Below are 22,472 nucleotides of genomic sequence, written 5' to 3' on the forward strand. Positions count from 1 at the left end.
CGAGAAAGGAGAAACTATAGGGTGCAGTGGTGACTGGAGTATAATTTAAAAATTTAGACCTGCCATAAAAAACAGGGCGGGCCGTGGACTGACCACACTACAGGAGAAAGGAATTTATCAGGTAAGCATAAATTATGTTTTCTCCTGTTAAGTGTGGTCAGTCCACGGGTCATCATTACTTCTGGGATACCAATACCAAAGCTAAAGTACACGGATGACGGGAGGGACAGGCAGGATCTTTATACGGAAGGAACCACTGCCTGAAGTACCTTTCTCCCAAAAACAGCCTCCGAAGAAGCAAAAGTGTCAAATTTGTAAAATTTGGAAAAAGTATGAAGAGAAGACCAAGTTGCAGCCTTGCAAATCTGTTCAACAGAGGCCTCATTCTTAAAGGCCCAAGTGGAAGCCACAGCTCTAGTGGAATGAGCTGTAATTCTTTCAGGAGGCTGCTGTCCAGCAGTCTCATAGGCTAAACGTATTATGCTACGAAGCCAAAAAGAGAGAGAGGTAGCAGAAGCCTTTTGACCTCTCCTCTGCCCAGAATAAACGACAAACAGGGAAGAAGTTTGGCGAAAATCTTTAGTTGCCTGTAAATAAAATTTCAGGGCACGGACTACATCTAGATTGTGCAGAAGTCGTTCCTTCTTTGAAGAAGGATTCGGACACAATGATGGCACAACAATCTCTTGATTGATATTCTTGTTAGTGACAACCTTAGGCAAGAACCCAGGTTTAGTACGCAGAACAACCTTATCTGAATGAAAAATCAGATACGGAGAATCACAGTGTAAGGCTGATAACTCAGAGACTCTACGAGCCGAGGAAATAGCCATTAAAAACAGAACTTTCCAAGATAACAGCTTAATATCAATGGAATGAAGGGGTTCAAAAGGAACACCCTGTAAAACGTTAAGAACTAAATTTAAGCTCCATGGTGGAGCAACAGTTTTAAACACAGGCTTAATCCTGGCCAAAGCCTGGCAAAAAGCCTGAACGTCTGGAACTTCTGACAGACGCTTGTGTAAAAGAATGGACAGAGCTGAGATCTGTCCCTTTAAGGAACTAGCAGATAAACCCTTTTCTAAACCTTCTTGTAGAAAAGACAATATCCTAGGAATCCTAACTTTACTCCATGAGTAACTCTTGGATTCGCACCAATGTAAGTATTTACGCCATATTTTATGGTAAATCTTTCTGGTAACAGGCTTCCTAGCCTGTATTAAGGTATCAATAACTGACTCCGAAAAACCACGCTTTGATAAAATCAAGCGTTCAATTTCCAAGCAGTCAGCTTCAGAGAAATTAGATTTTGATGTTTGAAAGGACCCTGAATTAGAAGGTCCTGTCTCAGAGGCAGAGACCAAGGTGAACAGGATGACATGTCCACTAGATCTGCATACCAGGTCCTGCGTGGCCTTGCAGGCGCTATTAGAATCACCGATGCTCTCTCCTGTTTGATCCTGGCAATCAATCGAAGAAGCATCGGGAAGGGTGGAAACACATAGGCGCTGTCAAAGCATCTACCAGGACCGCTCCCGGGTCCCTGGACCTGGACCCGTAACAAGGAAGATTGGCGTTCTGGCGAGACGCCATGAGATCTATCTCTGGTTTGCCCCAAAGTCAAAGTATTTGGGCAAAGACCTCCGGATGAAGTTCCCACTCCCCCGGATGAAAAGTCTGACGACTTAGGAAATCCGCCTCCCAGTTCTCCACTCCAGGAATGTGGATCGCTGACAGGTGGCAAGAGTGAGACTCTGCCCAGCGAATTATCTTTGATACTTCCTTCATCGCTAGGGAGCTTCTTGTCCCTCCTTGATGGTTGATGTAAGCTACAGTCGTGATGTTGTCCGACTGAAACCTGATGAACTCCCGAGTTGTTAACTGAGACCAAGCCAGAAGGGCATTGAGAACTGCTCTCAATTCCAGAATGTTTATTGGAAGGAGACTCTCCTCCTGAGTCCATGATCCCTGAGCCTTCAGGGAATTCCAGACAGCGCCCCAACCTAGTAGGCTGGCGTCTGTTGTTACAATTGTCCAATCTGGTCTGCTGAATGGCATCCCCCTGGACAGATGTGGCCGAGAAAGCCACCATAGAAGAGAATTTCTGGTCTCTTGATCCAGATTCAGAGTAGGGGACAAATCTGAGTAATCCCCATTCCACTGACTTAGCATGCATAATTGCAGCGGTCTGAGATGTAGGCGTGCAAAGGGTACTATGTCCATTGCCGCTACCATTAAGCCGATTACCTCCATGCATTGAGCCACTGACGGGTGTTGAATGGAATGAAGGACACGGCAAGCATTTTGAAGCTTTGTTAACCTGTCTTCTGTCAGGTAAATCTTCATTTCTACAGAGTCTATAAGAGTCCCCAAGAAGGGAACCCTTGTGAGTGGTAAGAGAGAACTCTTCTCTACATTCACCTTCCACCCATGCGACCTTAGAAATGCCAGTACTAACTCTGTATGAGACCTGGCAGTTTGAAAGCTTGACGCTTGTATCAGAATGTCGTCTAGGTACAGAGCCACCGAAATCCCTCGCGGCCTTAGCACCGCCAGAAGAGAGCCCAGAACCTTTGTGAAGATTCTTGGAGCCGTAGCCAACCCGAATGGAAGAGCTACAAACTGGTAATGCCTGTCTAGGAAGGCAAACCTTAGATACCGGTAATGATCTTTGTGAATCGGTATATGAAGGTAGGCATCCTTTAAATCCACTGTGGTCATGTACTGACCCTTTTGGATCATGGGTAAGATTGTCCGAATAGTTTCCATTTTGAACGATGGAACTCTTAGGAATTTGTTTAGGATCTTTAAATCCAAGATTGGTCTGAAGGTTCCTTCTTTCTTGGGAACCACAAACAGATTTGAGTAAAACCCTTGTCCGTGTTCCGACCGCGGAACCGGATGGATCACTCCCATTAGTAAAAGATCTTGTACACAGCGTAGAAACGCCTCTTTCTTTATCTGGTTTGTTGACAACCTTGAAAGATGAAATCTCCCTTTTGGGGGAGAGGCTTTGAAGTCCAGAAGATATCCCTGAGATATGATCTCTAACGCCCAGGGATCCTGGACATCTCTTGCCCAAGCCTGGGCGAAGAGAGAGAGTCTGCCCCCCACTAGATCCGTTCCCGGATCGGGGGCCCTCACTTCATGCTGTCTTAGGGGCAGCAGCAGGTTTTCTGGCCTGCTTGCCCTTGTTCCAGGACTGGTTAGGTTTCCAGCCTTGTCTGTATCGAGCAACAGCTCCTTCCTGTTTTGGTGCAGAGGAAGTTGATGCTGCTCCTGCCTTGAAGTTACGAAAGGCACGAAAATTAGACTGTCTAGCCCTAGGTTTGGCTCTGTCTTGAGGCAGGGCATGGCCTTTACCTCCTGTAATGTCAGCGATAATTTCCTTCAAACCGGGCCCGAATAAGGTCTGCCCTTTGAAAGGTATGTTAAGCAATTTAGATTTAGAAGTAACATCAGCTGACCAGGATTTTAGCCACAGCGCTCTGCGTGCCTGAATGGCGAATCCGGAATTCTTAGCCGTAAGTTTAGTTAAGTGTACTACGGCATCAGAAATAAATGAATTAGCTAGCTTAAGGGTTTTAAGCTTGTGTGTAATCTCATCCAATGGAGCTGATTCAAGGGTCTCTTCCAGAGACTCAAACCAAAATGCTGCTGCAGCCGTGACAGGCGCAATGCATGCAAGGGGTTGCAATATAAAACCTTGTTGAACAAACATTTTCTTAAGGTAACCCTCTAATTTTTTATCCATTGGATCTGAAAAGGCGCAGCTATCCTCCACCGGGATAGTGGTACGCTTAGCTAAAGTAGAAACTGCTCCCTCCACCTTAGGGACCGTTTGCCATAAGTCCCGTGTGGTGGTGTCTATTGGAAACATCTTTCTGAATATAGGAGGGGGTGAGAAAGGCACACCGGGTCTATCCCACTCCTTAGTAACAATTTCAGTAAGTCTCTTAGGTATTGGAAAAACGTCAGTACTCGACGGTACCGCAAAATATTTATCCAACCTACACATTTTCTCTGGTATTGCAACTGTGTTACAATCATTCAGAGCCGCTAAGACCTCCCCTAGTAATACACAGAGGTTATCCAGCTTAAACTTAAAATTTGAAATGTCTGAATCCAGTTTATTTGGATCAGATCCGTCACCTGCAGAATGAAGCTCTCCGTCCTCATGTTCTGCAAATTGTGACGCAGTATCTGACATGGCCCTAATATTGTCAGCGCACTCTGTTCTCACCCCAGAGTGATCTCGCTTACCTCTAAGTTCTGGTAATTTAGACAAAACTTCAGTCATAACATTAGCCATGTCCTGTAGTGTGATTTGTAATGGCCGCCCTGAAGTACTCGGCGTTACAATATCACGCACCTCCCGAGCGGGAGATGCAGGTACTGACACGTGAGGCAAGTTAGTCGGCATAACTTCCCCCTCGTTGCTTGGTGAATGATGTTCAATTTGTACAGAATGACTTTTATTCAAAGTAGCATCAATGCAATTAGTACATAAATTTCTATTGGGCTCCACCTTGGCTTTTGCACATATAGCACAGAGATATTCCTCTGAATCAGACATGTTTAACAAACTAGCAATTAAACTAGCAAGCTTGGAAATACTTTTCACTCAAATTACAAGTAAAATGAAAAACGCACTGTGCCTTTAAGAAGCACAGAAAAAAATTATGACAGTTTAATAATAAGAAACCGGAAAAATTATAACAATCAGATTTTTCCCAGTAAAAGCATAAATTTAGCAAAGGATTGCCCCCATTAGCAATGGATAACTAACCCTTAATAGCAGGGAAACAAATGTTCAAAATATAAACGTTTTTTATCACAGTCAAAGCACAATCTCACAGGTCTGCTGTGAGTGATTACCTCCCTCAAAATAATTTTTGAAGACCCTTGAGCTCTGTAGAGACGATCCGGATCATGCAGGAAGAGAAAAAGACTTTTGACTGAATTTCTGATGCGTAGCAAAAGCGCCAAAATAGGCCCCTCCCCCTCACCCACAGCAGTGAGGGAAGCTCAGTAAACTGTCTCAAATTAAAATAAACGACAGCCAAGTGGAAAAACAGTGCCCAAAAACTATTTTTCACCCAGTACCTCAGATATTTAAACAATTTAGCATGCCAGCAAAAACGTTTAAAATTAAATATCATGAAATGTCATTAAACAGCCTGTTGCTAGACGTTCCCACTGCAAGTAAGGCTAAAGATTATATGCATATAGTATTACCCAGAGAAGTGCCATTCCCCAGAATACTGAAGTGTACACATATATACATAAACAGCCTGATACCAGTTGTTACTACTGCATTTAAGGCTGAACTTACATTATATTGGTATTGGCAGTATTTTTTCTTAGTCAATTCCATTCCTCAGAAAATAATATACTGCAACATACCTCTTTGCAGGTGAACCTGCCCGCTGTCCCCTGATCTGAAGTTTACCTCACTCCTCAGAATGGCCGAGAACAGCAAAATGAATTTTAGCTACGCCGGCTAAAATCATCTAAAAACTCAGGTAGATTCTTCTTCAAATTCTACCTGAGAAGGAACAACACACTCCGGTGCTGTTTTAAAATAACAAACTTTTGATTGAAGAAATAAAAACTAAGTATAATCACCACAGTCCTCTCACACATCCTATCTATTAGTTGGGTGCAAGAGAATGACTGGGTGTGACGTAGAGGGGAGGAGCTATATAGCAGCTCTGCTTGGGTGATCCTCTTGCACTTCCTGTTGGGGAGGAGTTAATATCCCAGAAGTAATGATGACCCGTGGACTGACCACACTTAACAGGAGAAATGATGTATGTATTATAGAGCTGTAAGTAAAAAAAAATAATTAGCTCATGACGACCCTTTAAAGGGACATTCCAGTCAAAATATAAATGCACACTCTCTGAATAGAAACACATTTGCAATATACATGCATTAGCAAAAATGCTTCTAGTAAAAGTTATCACTGTTTTAGTGTTAACATTTTTCTCTGCACGTGCATGTGAAGCATAGCTAGATATTGTTACTGCACCCACATTTTAAATATTGCAGCTGCTCAGATCATCAGTGGGGCTTGTAACATGTCAGCAATTAACAAATTGAGTCATTAACAGATAGTACAAGCACCTTAATGGGACAGTATACACTCATTTTCATATAACAGCATGCAATAGACAGTACTATAAAGAATAAGATGCACAGATACTGATATAAAAATCCAGTATAAAAACATAATTTATGCTTACCTGATAAATTTATTTTTCTTCATCCTTACTTGTGGGATATTCTCCTCCCCTACAGGTAGTGGCAGAGAGAGCACCCACAGTAGAGCTGCCTATATAGCTCCCCCGTTAGCTCCACCCCCCAGTCATTCGACCGAAGGCTAGGAAGAAAAAGGAGAAACTATAGGGTGCAGTGGTGACTGAAAGTTTAAAAATAAAAATATATATGCCTGTCTTAATAAACAGGGCGGGCCGTGGACTCGATAAATCACAAGAGAAATAAATTTATCAGGTAAGCATAAATTATGTTTTCTCTTGTAAGCTGTATCGAGTCCACGGATTCATCCTTACTTGTGGGATACCAATACCAAAGCTTTAGGACACGGATGAAGGGAGGGACAAGACAGGGACCTTAAACGGAAGGCACCACTGCTTGTAGAACCTTTCTCCCAAAAATAGCCTCCGAAGAAGCAAAAGTATCAAATTTGGAAAATTTGGAAAAAGTATGAAACGAAGACCAAGTCGCCGCATTACAAATCTGTTCCACAGAAGCCTCATTTTTAAAAGCCATGTGGAAGCCACAGCTCTAGTAGAATGAGCAGTAATTCTTTCAGGAGACTGTTGGCCAGCAGTCTCATAAGCCAAACGGATGATGCTTTTCAGCCAAAAGGAAAGAGAGGTAGCCGTAGCCTTCTGACCTCTCCGCTTACCAGAATAAACAACAAACAATGAAGATGTTTGATGGAAATCTTTAGTTGCTTGTAAGTAGAACTTTAAAGCACGAACCACATCAAGATTGTGCAACAGACGTTCCTTCTTTGAAGAAGGATTAGGACACAGTGAAGGAACAACAATCTCTTGATTGATATTCTTATAAGAAACAACCTTAGGAAGAAACCTAGGTTTGGTACGCAAAACCACCTTATCTGCATGGAAAATAAGATAAGGGGAATCACACTGTAAAGCATATAACTCAGAAACTCTTTGAGCCGAAGAGATAGCTACTAAAAACAAAACTTTCCAAGATAGAAGCGTAATATCCATGGAATGCATAGGTTCAAATGGAACCCCTTGAAGAACTTTAAGAACTAAATTTAGGCTCCATGGCGGAGCAACAGGTTTAAATACAGGCTTGATTCTGACCAAAGCCTGACTAAATGCTCGAACGTCTGGGACATCTGCCAGACGTTTGTGTAGAAGAATAGACAAAGCAGATATTTGTCCTTATAAGGAACTAGCTGATAATCCCTTCTCCAAACCTTCTTGGAGAAAAGACAATATTCTAGGAATCCTAATCTTACTCCACGAGTAACCTTTGGATTCACACCAATGAAGATATTTGCGCCAAATCTTATGATAGATCTTCCTGGTGACAGGCTTTCTAGCCTGAATCAGGGTATCAATGACCGACTCAGAGAAACCACGCTTTTTATAGAATCAGGCGTTCAATCTCCAAGCAGTCAGACGCAGAGAAATTAGATTTGGATGTGTGAACAGACCTTGGATTAGAAGGTCCTGCCTCATTGGCAGAGTCCATGGTAGAACCGAGGACATGTCCACTAGGTCTGCATACCAAGTCCTGCGTGGCCACGCAGGTGCTATCAGAATCACAGAAGCTCTCTCCTGCTTTATTCTGGCAACCAGACGTAGGAGGAGAGGAAATAGATAGGCCAGATTGAAGGACCAAGGCACTGCTAGAGCATCTATCAGTACCGCCTTGAGATCCCGGGACCTGGACCCGTAACGAGAAAGTTTGGCATTCTGACGGGACGCCATCAGATCCAATTCTGGTGTGCCCCATAGCTGAATCAGCTGGGCAAATACTTCCGATGGAGTTCCCACTCCCCCAGATGAAAAGTCTAACGACTTAGGAAATTCGCCTCCCAGTTCTCTACTCCTGGGATGTGGATTGCTGAGAGATGGCAAGAGTGATCCTCTGCCCATCAGATTATTTTGGTTACCTCCATCATCGCTAGAGAACTCCTTGTTCCTCCTTGATGATTGATATAAGCTACAGTCGTGATGTTGTCCGACTGAAACCTGATGAATTTGGCCGCAGCAAGCTGAGGCCACGCCTGAACCGCATTGAATATCACTCTCAGTTCTAGAATATTTATCGGGAGAAGAGATTCCTCCCGAGACCATAAGCCCTGTGCTTTCAGGGAGTTCCAGACTGCATCCCAGCCTGGCAGGCTGGTATCTGTCGTTACAATGAGCCACTCTGGCCTGCGGAAACACATTCCCTGAGACAGGTGGTCCTGAGACAACCACCAGAGAAGAGAATCTCTGGTCTCCTGGTCCAGATGCAGTTGAGGAGACAAATCTGCATAATCCCCATTCCACTGTTTGAGCATGCATAGATGTAGTGGTCTGAGGTATAGGCGGGCAAAAGGAACTATGTCCATTGCCGCTACCATGATTACCGATTACCTCCATATACTGAGCCACTGATGGCAACTGAAGGCCGAGGAATGGAATGAATAGCTCGGCAAGTGGTTAAGAGCTTTGATTTTCTGACCGCCATCAGAAATATTTTCATTTCTAACGAGTCTATCAGAGTCCCTAGGAAGGAAACTTTAATAAGAGGGAAGAGAGAACTCTTTTTTTATGTTCACCGTCCACCCGTGAGATCTCAGAAAAGCCAACACAATGTCCGTGTGAGATATGGATAGCTGGAAAGTTGACGCCTGAAATAAGATGTCGTCTAGATAAGGCGCCACTGCTATGCCCCTCGGTCGTAGAACCGCCAGAAGGGACCCTAGCACCCTTGTGAAAATTCTGTGAATAGGGATGTGTAGATACGCATCCTTTAAGTCCACGGTGGTCATATATTGACCCTCCTGGATCAGAGGTATAATAGACCGAATAGTCTTCATCTTGAATGATGGAACTTTGAGGAACTTGTTTAGAATGTTGAGATCCAAGATTGATCTGAAAGTTCCCTCTTTTTTGGAAACCACAAACAGGTTTGAGTAAAAACCTAGCCCCTGTTCCTCTTTTGGGACTGGGCGGATCACCCCCATGGTATGTAGGTCTTCTACACAGCGTAAGAACGCCTCTATCTTTGTCTGTTTACAGACAATCGAGAATGTGAAAAGTCCCCCTTGGAAGAGAGCCTTTGAATTCCAGAAAATATCCCTGGGACACAATTTCTAAAACCCAGGGATCGTGAACATCTATTGCCCAAGCCTGAGCGAAGAGAGAGAGTCTGCCTCCTACTAGATCCGGTCCTGGATCGGGGGCTACCCCTTCATGCTGTCTTAGAGGCAGCTGCAGGCTTCTTGGCCTGTTTACCCTTGTTCCAAGCCTGGTTAGGTCTCCAGACTGACTTGAATTGGGCAAAATTCCCCTCTTGCTTTGCAGCAGAGGAAGCTGAAGCGGGACCACTCTTGAAATTCCAAAAGGAACGAAAATTATTTTGTTTGGTCCTCATCTTATTTGATCTATCCTGAGGGAGGGCATGACCTTTCCCTCCAGTGATGTCTGGAATAATCTCTTTCAGTTCAGGCCCGAATAGGGTCTTTCCTTTGAAAGGGATGTTCAAAAGTTTAGTTTAAGATGACACATCAGTAGACCAGGATTTAAGCCATAACGCCCTGCGTGCTAAAATGGCAAAACCTGAATTCTTTGCCGCTAATTTAGCCAGTTGAAAAGCGGCATCTGTAATAAAAGAATTAGCCAATTTAAGGGCCTTAATTCTGTCCAAAATTTCTTCTAATGGAGTCTCCATCTGAAGAGCCTCTTCTAGAGCCTCAAACCAGAAAGCAGCTGCAGTAGTTGCAGGAACAATACACGCAATAGGTTGAAGAAGAAAACCTTGAAGAACAAAAATTTTCTTCAGGAGACCCTCTAATGTTTTATCCACAGGATCTTTGAAAGCACAACTGACTTCAATAGGTATAGTTGTACGATTAGACAGAGTAGAAATAGCTCCCTCCACCTTAGGAACTGTCTGCCATGAGTCCCGCATGGTGTCAGATATGGGAAACATTTTCTTAAAAACAGGAGGGGGAATGAACGGAATACCTGGTCTATCCCACTCCTTAGCAATAATATTCACAATCCTCTTAGGGACTGGAAAAAAACATCAGTGTAAACAGGAACCTCTAAATATTTATCCATCTTACACAATTTCTCTGGGACCACTATAGGGTCACAATCATCTAGAGCCGCTAATACCTCCATGAGCAATAAGCGGAGGTGTTCAAGCTTAAATTTAAAGGCCGTCATATCAGAATCTGTCTGAGGAAGCGTCTTTCCTGAATCAGAAATTTCTCCCTCAGATAACAAATCCCTCACCTCTACCTTAGAGCATTGTGATAGCATATCAGATACGGCTACTAAAGCGTCAGACTGCTCAGCATTTTTCCTTAACCCAGAGCTGTCCCGCTTTCCTTGAAAACCAGGCAGTCAGGATAAAACCTCTGTGAGGGTTGTATTCATAACTGTGGCCATTTCTTGTAAAATAAATGAATTTGACGCACTAGAGGTACTTGGCGTCACTTGTGCGGGCGTTACTGGTTGTGACACTTGGGGAGAGCTAGATGCTAAACCCTCATTTACTTCTGACTGAGAATCATCTATTGCTCTATTTTTAAGTGCTAATATATGTTCTTTATAGTTTATGGACATATCAGTACAATTGGGACACATTCTAAGAGGGGGTTCCACAATGGCTTCCAAACATATTGAACAAGGATTTTCCTTGGTGTCAGACATGTTAAACAGGCTAGTAATGTAACAAGCAAGCTTGGAAAACACTGTAATCAAAGTAAATAACACTTAGAAATAAAACAGTACTGTGCCTTTAAGAGAAAAAAAGCTGCACAAATTCTGCAAAACAGTGTAAAAAAAGCAGTAAACATAACAAAATTTTTACAGTAGTATTATATAGCCTTAGTAACTTTGCACAGCTATGCAAATAAACAATTAACCTCTTAATGGCAAAACCGGATTGAAAAAACATCAAAACCAGTAAAAAAGACTTTCAGCACTTTGCCACAGTTATGCTGTGGCTCCTACCTGCCCTTCAGAACAATTTGTGGGGAAAAAAACTTCTTTTACAGCCCTCAAACATGGCAGGAACCTCTGGAGAAGCAGTTAGAAGTCTCAGAGGAAAAGAAACTGCACAACTGAGGCACGAAAATAGGCCCCTCCCACCTCACTCAATGTTTTGAGGCCTAACAGACAAACACTAGAGTGCCTCTAAATTAACCATGTGGGTTAGAAAACTCAAAAACAAGCCACAATGACCCCTTTAGTCCCTTCAAAAAAACGTTATAATTGCATCATTCACTGAATAAACAAAAACGTTTTTACCAAACAGTGTCACCAGTAACTAATGAGCCCTTCATGCAAGCTGAAATTCCTATCAAAGTGTCTGAATACAGCTTACCCTTCCCTCATGGGGATAATGCCAGCCTTTTCTAGAAATAACAGTCTGTCTAGAAAAAAATAGACTGAACATACCTTAATGCAGTTTAGCCTGCAAACTGTTCCCCCAGCTGAAGTTTTCCTGTAATCTTCAGCCCTTGTGAGAACAGCAGTGGATGATTTTAGTTACAAAATGCTAAGATCATCATCCTCCTTGCAGAAATCTTCATCCCTTTTCTGCCAGAGAGTAAATAGTACACATTTAAAAATAACAAACTTTTGCTTGAGAAAATAAAAACCTAACATTTTTGTCACCACACTCCTCTTTGCCCTTCCTAGCAGTTAAGCAGGCAGAGAGAATGACTGGGGGGTGGAGCTAAGGGGGGAGTTATATAGGCAGCTCTGCTGTGGGTGCTCTCTGCCACTTCCTGTAGGGGAGGAGAATATCCCACAAGTAAGGATGAATCCGTGGACTTGATAGATCTTACAAGAGAAATGGTTTAAAAACGTACTTAGAAGCTGTCAGTTTAGCTCTGTTGAAAAGGTAGCTCGAAAGCCCACTGCAAGTGGCAAATAAGACACTCCCCCCCCTCCCCCTTCTTTGGCATATGAAAAGACCCTTTACACAAACAGAAGCAAGCTGGAGAAGGTATCTGACGGTATGCAAATTAAACTTTGGGGCTTGGTAAGGAGTCTGAAAATCAGAGCAATGTTATTTAAAAATAAGCAAAATTATAATTTAAAAAACAAAACAAACTTTATGGGCTTTATAAATAGATCATCTACAAAACATTTATGCAAAGAAAAAATGAGTGTATAATGGCCCTTTAAGCTCTCTGAGCAAGTGCTGTGTTTAAAATGCTGGTGCACGGTGCATACTTAAATACACTTTTCAAACAGCTATAGCTGTTATTAGAAGCATTTTTGCTAATGCATATATATTACAAAATTGCTTCTGTTCAATACCAAAATGCATCCATGTGGTTTCCAATTTTGGCTGGAATATCCCTTTTATAAGCCATCCCTTTTCTAAAGGAAATTGGGTATCTATGGGTATCTAGAGATGGTTGAAAGGGAGCATGGCAAATGTAAACTCAAACATTCATCTTCCAACTGTGCTCACTGGAATTCACAACCTCTACTGACAGCAAACATGGGGTATGCTTGATAGCAGTATAGTAAGTATCATGCCTGAGTGATATGAAACAAACAGCAGTACTGGAAGTCCTGAAACAAAGTCTCTGTCCAGGCAAGGCAGAGGAGGATATTTGTATATGTGGGTTAAGTCATTTTCCAGATTCTTAACTCATCTGCTTTGGCCTTCATCTATGCACTGATTTAGATGATCAATAAACAACATTAACAAACCAAGCTGATGGTTTGTCTAAGTGTTCTTAGCTATTTGACCAAGGAGATCAAACATGGAAACTACTTAAAGGGACATTAAACCTAAATGTTTTCTTTCATGATTCAGATAGAGAATACCATTTTAAACAACTTTCTAATTTACTTCTATTATCTAATTTGCTTCATTCTCTTGATATTCTTCCTGAAAAGCATATCTAGATAGGCTCAGTAGCTTCTAATTGGTGGCTGCACATATTTGTCTCATGTGATTGGCTCACCCATGTGCATTGCTATTTCTTTAACAAAGGATATCTAAAGAATGAATCAAATTATATAATAGAAGTCAATTGGAATGTTGTTTAAAATTGTATTCTCTACCTGACTCACAAAATAAAATTTTGGGTTTAAGGTCCCTTTAAAATCGTAAGCGTATTTCATGTGGTCTTCTATTTTGTTGTTCATGCAGTACACAACATACCGTCCTCACACACACAAAGCCGAAGGTCCAAGTTGAATATTCAACTCAAATACTGCTTGGATGTTAATATAAAACTTACTATAAGAAAATGAACCCCTTAAGTACTAAGGGAAGTATTATGGGTTACCCTAGTAGTGGGGACTAGCTGTAACTATACAATCTATACACTAGTATTCCAACACAAGTCACCATAATTCAATATTTAAGCCTTTCTTTCCATGTTGGAGGTGTGTATAGAAACATGAGGCATATCATTAAATTTACTTCTAATATCAAATGTTCTCTTGGTATCTTTTGTTCAAATGCAGAGACGTAAGCTCAGGAGCCTGCCTATTTCTGGAGCACTATATGGCAGCAGTTCTGCAAGAATGTTATCCATTTACAAGAGCACTAAATTGCAGCATTATTTCGTGCCAAGTAGTGCTCCAGATGCCTACCTAGGTATCTCTTCAACAAAGAAAATCATGGGAACGTAGCAAATGTGAGAATAGAAGTAAATTAAATACTTTTTTTAAAAATTTTATGCTCTGTCCATCACAAAATAAATGTGTTGAGTTTCATATCCCTTTAAGTGATTAAGCAAAGTACAGGCTGGAATGATATTTACTAAAGAGAACTAACTAAAAAAAACAAACAACAAATCTTAGAAATATCATGAATTAGTACTACTAGAAGCATTTTCTCCAGTGAATATCATAGAAGTTAATAGAGAAAGGAGATTCAAACATACTTGGAGGAGACTCAGATCAATCCAAAAATTCAGACAAAGCTAAGTACTGCAGAAGATTTGAGTTTTTAATAGGGATAAAATGGCAGATTAGAAAGGCCAATTTCTATTGATGACAAATTCTATGCTTTTATGTTCAGACATACACAGGTGTTTGTTTGACTACCTGTTTCATCTCCTAAAGCACTTCCTATAATCTTATGCAAATGCAAACACAGATTTAGTCAACTGATTCATCTAAACAGGCATGGCATATTGTTTGTACTACAGAAAATATCATTAATTGTACCCTCAACAGATGCCACATAAATATATGTCTGTTTACTTACAAGGTCAAATGGTTAAATCCTACTGTTCTCAAGGTAAAAGCTCGAGCCAGAAGGCGAATGTGTGTGAAGTCTACTCCAATTGCTTCTTCAAAATTTGTCAGCTTCTTTAAGACAGGGGAAGTCTCAATCAGCTGTCTGTCCGTATTAGATTCCTGAAGCTGATGAGAAAAATAGTACAAAAAAGGTTTTTTTATATTATTATGTTGATGGCAAAGAATCAAATACACCCTTTTAAAATATGTTAAGAAACCATATGGCTTAGCAAAAACAATAAAATGTTATAAAAAGTTTTGTTTTACACTTCTTTATACTTTCAGCACAGTGGTAAATAGAAATTAAAAAAAGATTATCCAGTGATACATCATACTTGGGTTGTTCTTGCATTGTGTATAGGCAATAATTGGAATTATCTTTGTGCATAAAAAATACAACTAACTTTACGGAGACAAGAAAAAATCATATCTGTCTGTAGCAGATAAATGAAAAATAATAAACTAATACTGAATTAATGGTGAACGGCACAATGTGAGGACGACCGAAAATAGATTCTCATACACAAGACATTTAAACAAGAATAAATTAGTACATAGTGTTTTAGATGTGAGGTAAGCAAAGCTGTCATAAAAATACTCTTAAATGTCAATGTATGTTTTGAGGTAAATCTACTTAAATAAATATCTTTGCAATTAAAATATTCTTAGCATTAAAGGGCCATAATCATCTGAAGATGATGAAAATAGGTCTGTGCATTTTTCTAAATTAAATATTTGGTAAATTACCTCAGGGCTTCTTTTGTGGGGGTACTCACCGGTCCTGAGTACCCCCACCTCTGCCAACTCATAACAGGTAATTGTAATCATCATGTAAATACTCTCATTTTTACAAGAGGGGGCTGAAAAATACACCAGACATTGTAAATAATGCTGTCCCTTTGCTTTTCTCAAAGTTATTGAGCAGAATATATCAATCAATAATCAATGGGTATCAGAACCTTTTTGGTGAGCACCGGCACCTTTTCTTTTTCAAAAAAGCACTTTTGCTGTAATAATTTTGTCTCGTTTGAAATGATTATGTCTCTTTGGGACAAGGGATGATAATGTGTGCAGTGAAAACAAAGAGGGTGCAAACTGTATTTTTAATTACAGTTCTCAGTTTTACAGGAACTTTATGAACCCAGGGTACAAGGAGCTTCAAGGATTGAATAACTTTTTTTGTTTGTTTAAACACTTGTCCTGATACAGACATAGCTAAGATACATGGTATAGCTCTCTTATGTAACCTGCATAATGAGTGAAAGGTAATGGAAAAACATAATTTATGTAAGAACTTACCTGATAAATTAATTTCTTTCATATTAGCAAGAGTCCATGAGCTAGTGACGTTTGGGATATACATTACTACCAGGAGGGGCAAAGTTTCCCAAACCTCAAAATGCCTATAAATACACCCCTCACCACACCCACAATTCAGTTTAACGAATAGCCAAGAAGTGGGGTGATAAGAAAGGAGCAAAAGCATCAAAATAAGGAATTGGAATAATTGTGCTTTATACAAAAAATCATAACCACCACAAAAAAGGGTGGGCCTCATGGACTCTTGCTAATATGAAAGAAATTAATTTATCAGGTAAGTTTTTACATAAATTATGTTTTCTTTCATGTAATTAGCAAGAGTCCATGAGCTAGTGACGTATGGGATAATAAATACCCTAGATGTGGAACTTCCACGCAAGAGTCACTAGAGAGGGAGGGATAAAATAAAGACAGCCAATTCCGCTGAAAAATAATCCACAACCCAAAACAAAAGTTTTAATCTTAATAATGAAAAAAACTGAAATTATAAGCAGAAGAATCAAACTGAAACAGCTGCCTGAAGTACTTTTCTACCAAAAACTGCTTCAGAAGAAAAGAAAACATCAAAATGGTAGAATTTAGTAAAAGTATGCAAAGAAGACCAAGTTGCTGCTTTGCAAATCTGATCAACAGAAGCTTCATTCCTAAACGCCCAGGAAGTAGAAACTGACCTAGTAGAATGAGCCGTAATCCTTTGAGGCGGGGAATTACCCGACTCTACATAAGCATGATGAATCAAAGACTTTAACCAAGACGCCAAAGAAATGGTGGAGGCCTTCTGACCTTTCCTGGAACCAGAAAAGATAACAAATAGACTAGAAGTCTTTCTAAAATCTTTAGTAGCTTCAACATAATATTTTAAAGCTCTTACTACATCCAAAGAATGTAAAGATTTCTCCAGAGAATTCTTAGGATTAGGACACAATGAAGGAACAACAATTTCTCTACTAATGTTGTTAGAATTCACAACCTTAGGTAAAAATTTAAATGAAGTCCGCAACACCGCCTTATCCTGATGAAAAATCAGAAAAGGAGATTTACAAGAAAGAGCAGATAACTCAGAAACTCTTCTAGCAGAAGAGATGGCCAAAAGGAACAGCACTTTCCAAGAAAGTAATTTAATATCCAGAGAATGCATAGGTTCAAACAGAGGAGCTTGTAAAGCCCTTAGAACCAAATTAAGACTCCAAGGAGGAGAGATTGACTTAATGACAGGTTTGATACGAACCAAAGCCTGTACAAAACAATGAATATCAGGAAGATTAGCAATCTTTCTGTGAAAAAGAACAGAAAGAGCAGAGATTTGTCCTTTCAAGGAACTTGCAGACAAACCTTTATCCAAACCATCCTGAAGAAACTGTAAAATTCTAGGAATTCTAAAAGAATGCCAGGAGAATTAATGAGAAGAACACCAAGAAATGTAAGTCTTCCAGACTCGATAATAAATCTTCCTAGACACAGATTTACGAGCCTGTAACATAGTATTAATTACTGAGTCAGAGAAACCTCTATGACTAAGAATCAAGCGTTCAATTCCCATACCTTCAAATTTAATGATTTGAGATCCTGATGGAAAAAAGGACCTTGAGATAGAAGGTCTGGTCTTAACGGAAGAGTCCAAGGTTGGCAACTGGCCATCCGAATGAGATCCGCATACCAAAACCTGTGAGGCCATGCTGGAGCCACCAGCAGTACAAACGAACGTTCCATTAGAATTTTGGAAATCACTCTTGGAAGAAGAACTAGAGGCGGAAAGATATAGGTAGGATGATAATTCCAAGGAAGCGACAACGCGTCCACTGCCTCCGCCTGAGGATCCCTGGATCTGGACAGATACCTGGGAAGTTTCTTGTTTAGTTGAGAGGCCATCAGATCTATTTCTGGAAGTCCCCAGATCTGAACAATCTGAAGAAAAACCTCTGGGTGAAGAGACCATTCGCCCGGATGTAACGTCTGGCGGCTGAGATAATCCGCTTCCCAATTGTCTACACCTGGGATGTGAACCGCAGAGATTAGACAGGAGCTGGATTCCGCCCATACAAGTATCCGAGATACTTCTTTCATAGCTTGAGGACTGTGAGTCCCACCCTGATGATTGACATATGCCACGGTTGTGACATTGTCTGTCTGAAAACAAATAAACGATTCTCTCTTCAGAAGAGGTCAGAACTGAAGAGCTCTGAAAATCGCACGGAGTTCCAAAATGTTGATTGGTAATCTCGCCTCCTGAGATTCCCAAACCGCCTGCGCTGTCAGAGATCCCCATACAGCTCCCCAACCTGACAGACTCGCATCTGTTGAGATCACAGTCCAGGTTGGACGAACAAAAGAAGCCCCTTGAACTAAACGATGGTGATCTATCCACCACGTCAGAGAGTGTCGTACATTGGGATTTAAGGAGATTAATTGTGATATCTTTGTATAATCCCTGCACCACTGGTTCAGCATACAAAGCTGAAGAGGTCGCATGTGAAAACGAGCAAAGGGGATCGCGTCCGATGCAGCAGTCATGAGACCTAGAATTTCCATGCACAAAGCTACCGAAGGGAATGATTGAGACTGAAGGTTTCGACAAGCTGAAACCAATTTCAGACGTCTCTTTTCTGTTAGAGACAAGGTCATGGACACTGAATCTATTTGAAAACCCAAAAAGGTTACCTTTGTCTGAGGAATCAACGAACTCTTTGGTAAATTGATCCTCCAACCATGTCTTTGAGAAGAAACGACACAAGTTGATTCGTATGAGATTCTGCAGAATGTGAAGACTGAGCAAGTACCAAGATATCATCCAAATAAGGAAATACCGCAATACCCTGTTCTCTGATGACAGAGAGAAGAGCACCGAGAACGTTTGAAAAGATCCTTGGAGCTGTCGCTAGGCCAAACGGAAGGGCCACAAACTGGTAATGCTTGTCTAGAAAGGAGAATCTCAGAAACTGGTAATGAGCTGGATGAATTGGAATATGAAGGTATGCATCCTGTAAATCTATTGTGGACATATAATGCCCTTGCTGAACAAAAGGCAGAATAGTCCTTATAGTTACCATTTTGAATGTTGGTATCCTTACATAACGATTCAATATTTTTAGATCCAGAACTGGTCTGAAGGAATTCTCCTTCTTTGGTACAATGAATAGATTTGAGTAAAACCCCAGACCCCGTTCCAGAACTGGAACTGGCACAATTACTCCAGCCAACTCTAGATCTGCAACACATTTCAGAAACGCCTGAGCCTTCACTGGGTTTATTGGAATGCGAGAGAGAAAAAATCTTCTCGCAAGCGGCCTTACCTTGAAACCTATTCTGTACCCTTGTGAAACAATGTTCTGAATCCAAAGACTGTGAATCGAATTGATCCAAATATCTTTGAAAAATCGTAACCTGCCCCCTACCAGCTGTACTGGAATGAGGGCTGCACCTTCATGTAGACTTGGGAGCTGGCTTTGACTTTCTAAAAGGCTTGGATTTATTCCAGACTGGAGAAGGTTTCCAAACGGAAACCGTTCCTTTAGAGGAAGGGTCAGGCTTCTGTTCCTTATTCTGACGAAAGGAACGAAAACGATTAGCAGCCCTGTATTTACCTTTAGATTTTTTGTCCTGAGGCAAAAAGGTTCCTTTCCCCCCAGTCACAGTTGAAATAATAGAATCCAACTGAGAACCAAATAATTTATTACCTTGGAAAGAAAGAGAAAGCAAAGTTGACTTAGAAGTCATATCTGCATTCCAAGTTTTAAGCCATAAAGCTCTTCTAGCTAAAATAGCTAAATACATATGCCTGACATCAATTCTAATGATATCAAAGATGGCATCACAAAATAAAGTTATTAGCATGTTGAAGAATTGAAGAAGTTTAACAATGCTATGAGTATTATGATTTGACACTTGTTGCTCTAAAGCCTCCAACCAGAAAGTGGAAGCAGCAGCAACATCAGTCAAAGAAATAGCAGGTCTAAGAAGATTACCTGAACATAAATAAGCTCTCCTTAGAAAGGATTCAAGTTTCCTATCTAAAGGATCCTTAAAGGAAGTACTATCCGCCGTAGGAATAGTAGTACGTTTTTCAAGAGTAGAGATAGCCCCATCAACTTTAGGGATTTTGTCCCAAAACTCTAATCTATCAGATGGCACAGGGTACAATTTCTTAAACCTTTGAGAAGGAGTAAATGAAGTACCCAGATTATTCCATTCCCTAGAAATTACTTCAGAAATAGCATCAGGGACAGGAAAAAACTTCTGAAATAACTATATGAGGTTTGAAAACCGAATTTAAACGCTTAGTAGATTTAGTATCAAGAGGACTAGACTCCTCCATATCTAATGCGATTAATACTTCTTTAAGTAAAGAACGAATAAATTCCATTTTAAATAAATATGAAGATTTATCAGTGTCAATATCTGAGACAGAATCTTCAGAACCAGATAGATCCGCATCAGAAACAGACAAGTCAGAATGATGACGGTCACTTAAAAATTAATCTGAAATATGAGAAGTTTTAAAAGACCTTTTACGTTTACTGGAAGGAGGAATAACAGACAGAGCCTTCCTAATAGATTTAGAAACAAATTCTTTAACATTAAAAGGGACATCCTGAGCATTAGATGTTGAGGGAACAACAACAGGTAATGGAATATTACTAATGGAAATACTATCTGCATTAGCAAGTTTATCATGACATTCATCACAAACTACAGCCGGATGGAACAGTTACCACAAGTTTACAACAAATGCACTTAACTTTGGTAGAACCAGCATCTGGCAGCGTCTTTCCAGAAGTAGATTCTGATCCAGGGTCAAGTTGAGACATCTTGCAATATGTAATAGAAAAAACAACATATAAAGCAAAATTATCAAATTCCTTAAATGACAGTTTCAGGAATGGGAATAAATACCAATGAACAAGCCTCTAGCAACCAGAAGCATTGAAAAATGAGACTTAAATAATGTGAAAAAAAGGTGGAGACAAGAGTGACACCCACATTTTTGGCGCCAAAAAAAGATGCTCACATTATTGGCGCTAAGTACAACGCCTATATTTTTTTGCGCTAAGAATGACGCCACATCCGGTGACGCCGAAAAAAAATAACGCCCACATTTTTGCCGCAAAAAAACGTCTGAACACAAAAAAACGTCAAAACAATGACGTAACCACGAACAACGTCCGGCGTCAATTAGGGCGCCGGAAATGACAAAATTTTGCGCCAAAAAAGTCAGCGACAAAAATGACGCAATAAATTGAAGCATTTTCAGCCCCCGCAAGCCTAACAGCCCACAGGAAAAAAAGCCAATTTGAAAAAATTTTAAGGTAAGAAAAAATAAATAATCATTCATATGCATTATCCCAAATAATGAAACTGACTGTCTGAAATAAGGAACACTGATAACCCTGAATCATGGCAAATATAAGTTTAAACACATATATTTAGAACTTTATAAATAAAGTGCCCAACCATAGCTTAAGAGTGTCATAATAAAATAAGACCTACTTACCTTAAGACACTCATCTACATATAGTAGATAGCCAAACCAGTACTGAAACAAGAATCAGTAGAGGTAATGGTATACACTTAAGAGTATATCGTCAATCTGAAAAGGGAGGTAGGAGAAGAAATCTCTACGACCGATAACAGAGAACCTATGAAATAGATCCCGTAGAAGGAGACCATGGTATTCAAATAGGCAATGCGAAGTGCATATCAACGAAGAATCGGGAGGCAAAGTTTGTAAAACTGAATTGTGGGTGTGGTGAGGGGTGTATTTATAGGCATTTTAAGGTTTGGGAAACTTTGCCCCTCCTGGTAGGAATGTATATCACATACGTCACTAGCTTACATGAAAGAAAGGGCAGTTAACTCAAAATTAAAGTTTCATAATTCAGATAGAGCATATAGTTTTAAAATACTTTACAGTGCACTTCTATTATCTAATTTGCTTCATTCTTTGTTGAAAAGCATACCTAGGTAGGCTCAGGAACATCAATGTACTACTGGGAAATAGATACTGATTGGTGGCTGCACATATATACCTCCTGCCATTGGTTCACCCGATGTGTTTAGCTACCTCCCAGTAGTGCATTGCTGTTCCTTCAACAAAAGACACCAAGAAAATTAAGCAAATTTAACAACTTAAATACATTTGAAAGCTATTTAAAATTGTATGTAATACCTGAATCATGAAAGAATCATTTTAGATTTCATGTCCCTTTAAGTCTGATTTAGAGTTAGCACATTATGACTTAGCATTTACCTCATAAACAGCAGTAACAGGGATGTCTGAGAAAGTTGACAATTTTCCAACTATGTAAGATGTGTGTAAGATATGTCCTTCCTCTGTATGTTACAGTCAATATTGTTCTCTAACATTTTTACAAATTTTCTGCATTTCAGTAAGAACAGACATTATTTAATTTTTTTTTTATGAAAGTAGATAATTTCAGACCATTATAGAAAAAAAACAGGTACAGACTGTCACACATAGAATAAAGAAAACCAAATACAATGCTATATACAGGTGGCCCTCGGTATATAACGGTTCAATTTGCACTGTTTCAGAATAACAACCTTTTTTTCAGTCATGTGACTGCTATTAAAAAGCATTGAGAAGCAGTACATTGATAAAAATAGCCAGTAGGTGGAGCTGTCCGC

At 40.2% G+C, this 22,472-nt stretch overlaps 1 protein-coding gene across 1 annotated transcript in view; it reads right to left on the bottom strand.

Annotated features, from left to right (window-relative positions):
* DROSHA (drosha ribonuclease III) overlaps positions 1-22,472 on the bottom strand; it is a 734,939-nt gene that overhangs the window by 120,247 nt on the left and 592,220 nt on the right. Inside the window, exon 25 of the mRNA XM_053714616.1 lies at positions 14,479-14,636. Within this exon, the coding sequence (XP_053570591.1) occupies positions 14,479-14,636 (158 nt within the window). The remainder of the gene's footprint in view (positions 1-14,478; positions 14,637-22,472) is intronic.

Source organism: Bombina bombina, chromosome 5 (assembly GCF_027579735.1).
Source record: "Bombina bombina isolate aBomBom1 chromosome 5, aBomBom1.pri, whole genome shotgun sequence".
Classification (NCBI taxonomy): Eukaryota; Metazoa; Chordata; class Amphibia; order Anura; family Bombinatoridae; genus Bombina; species Bombina bombina.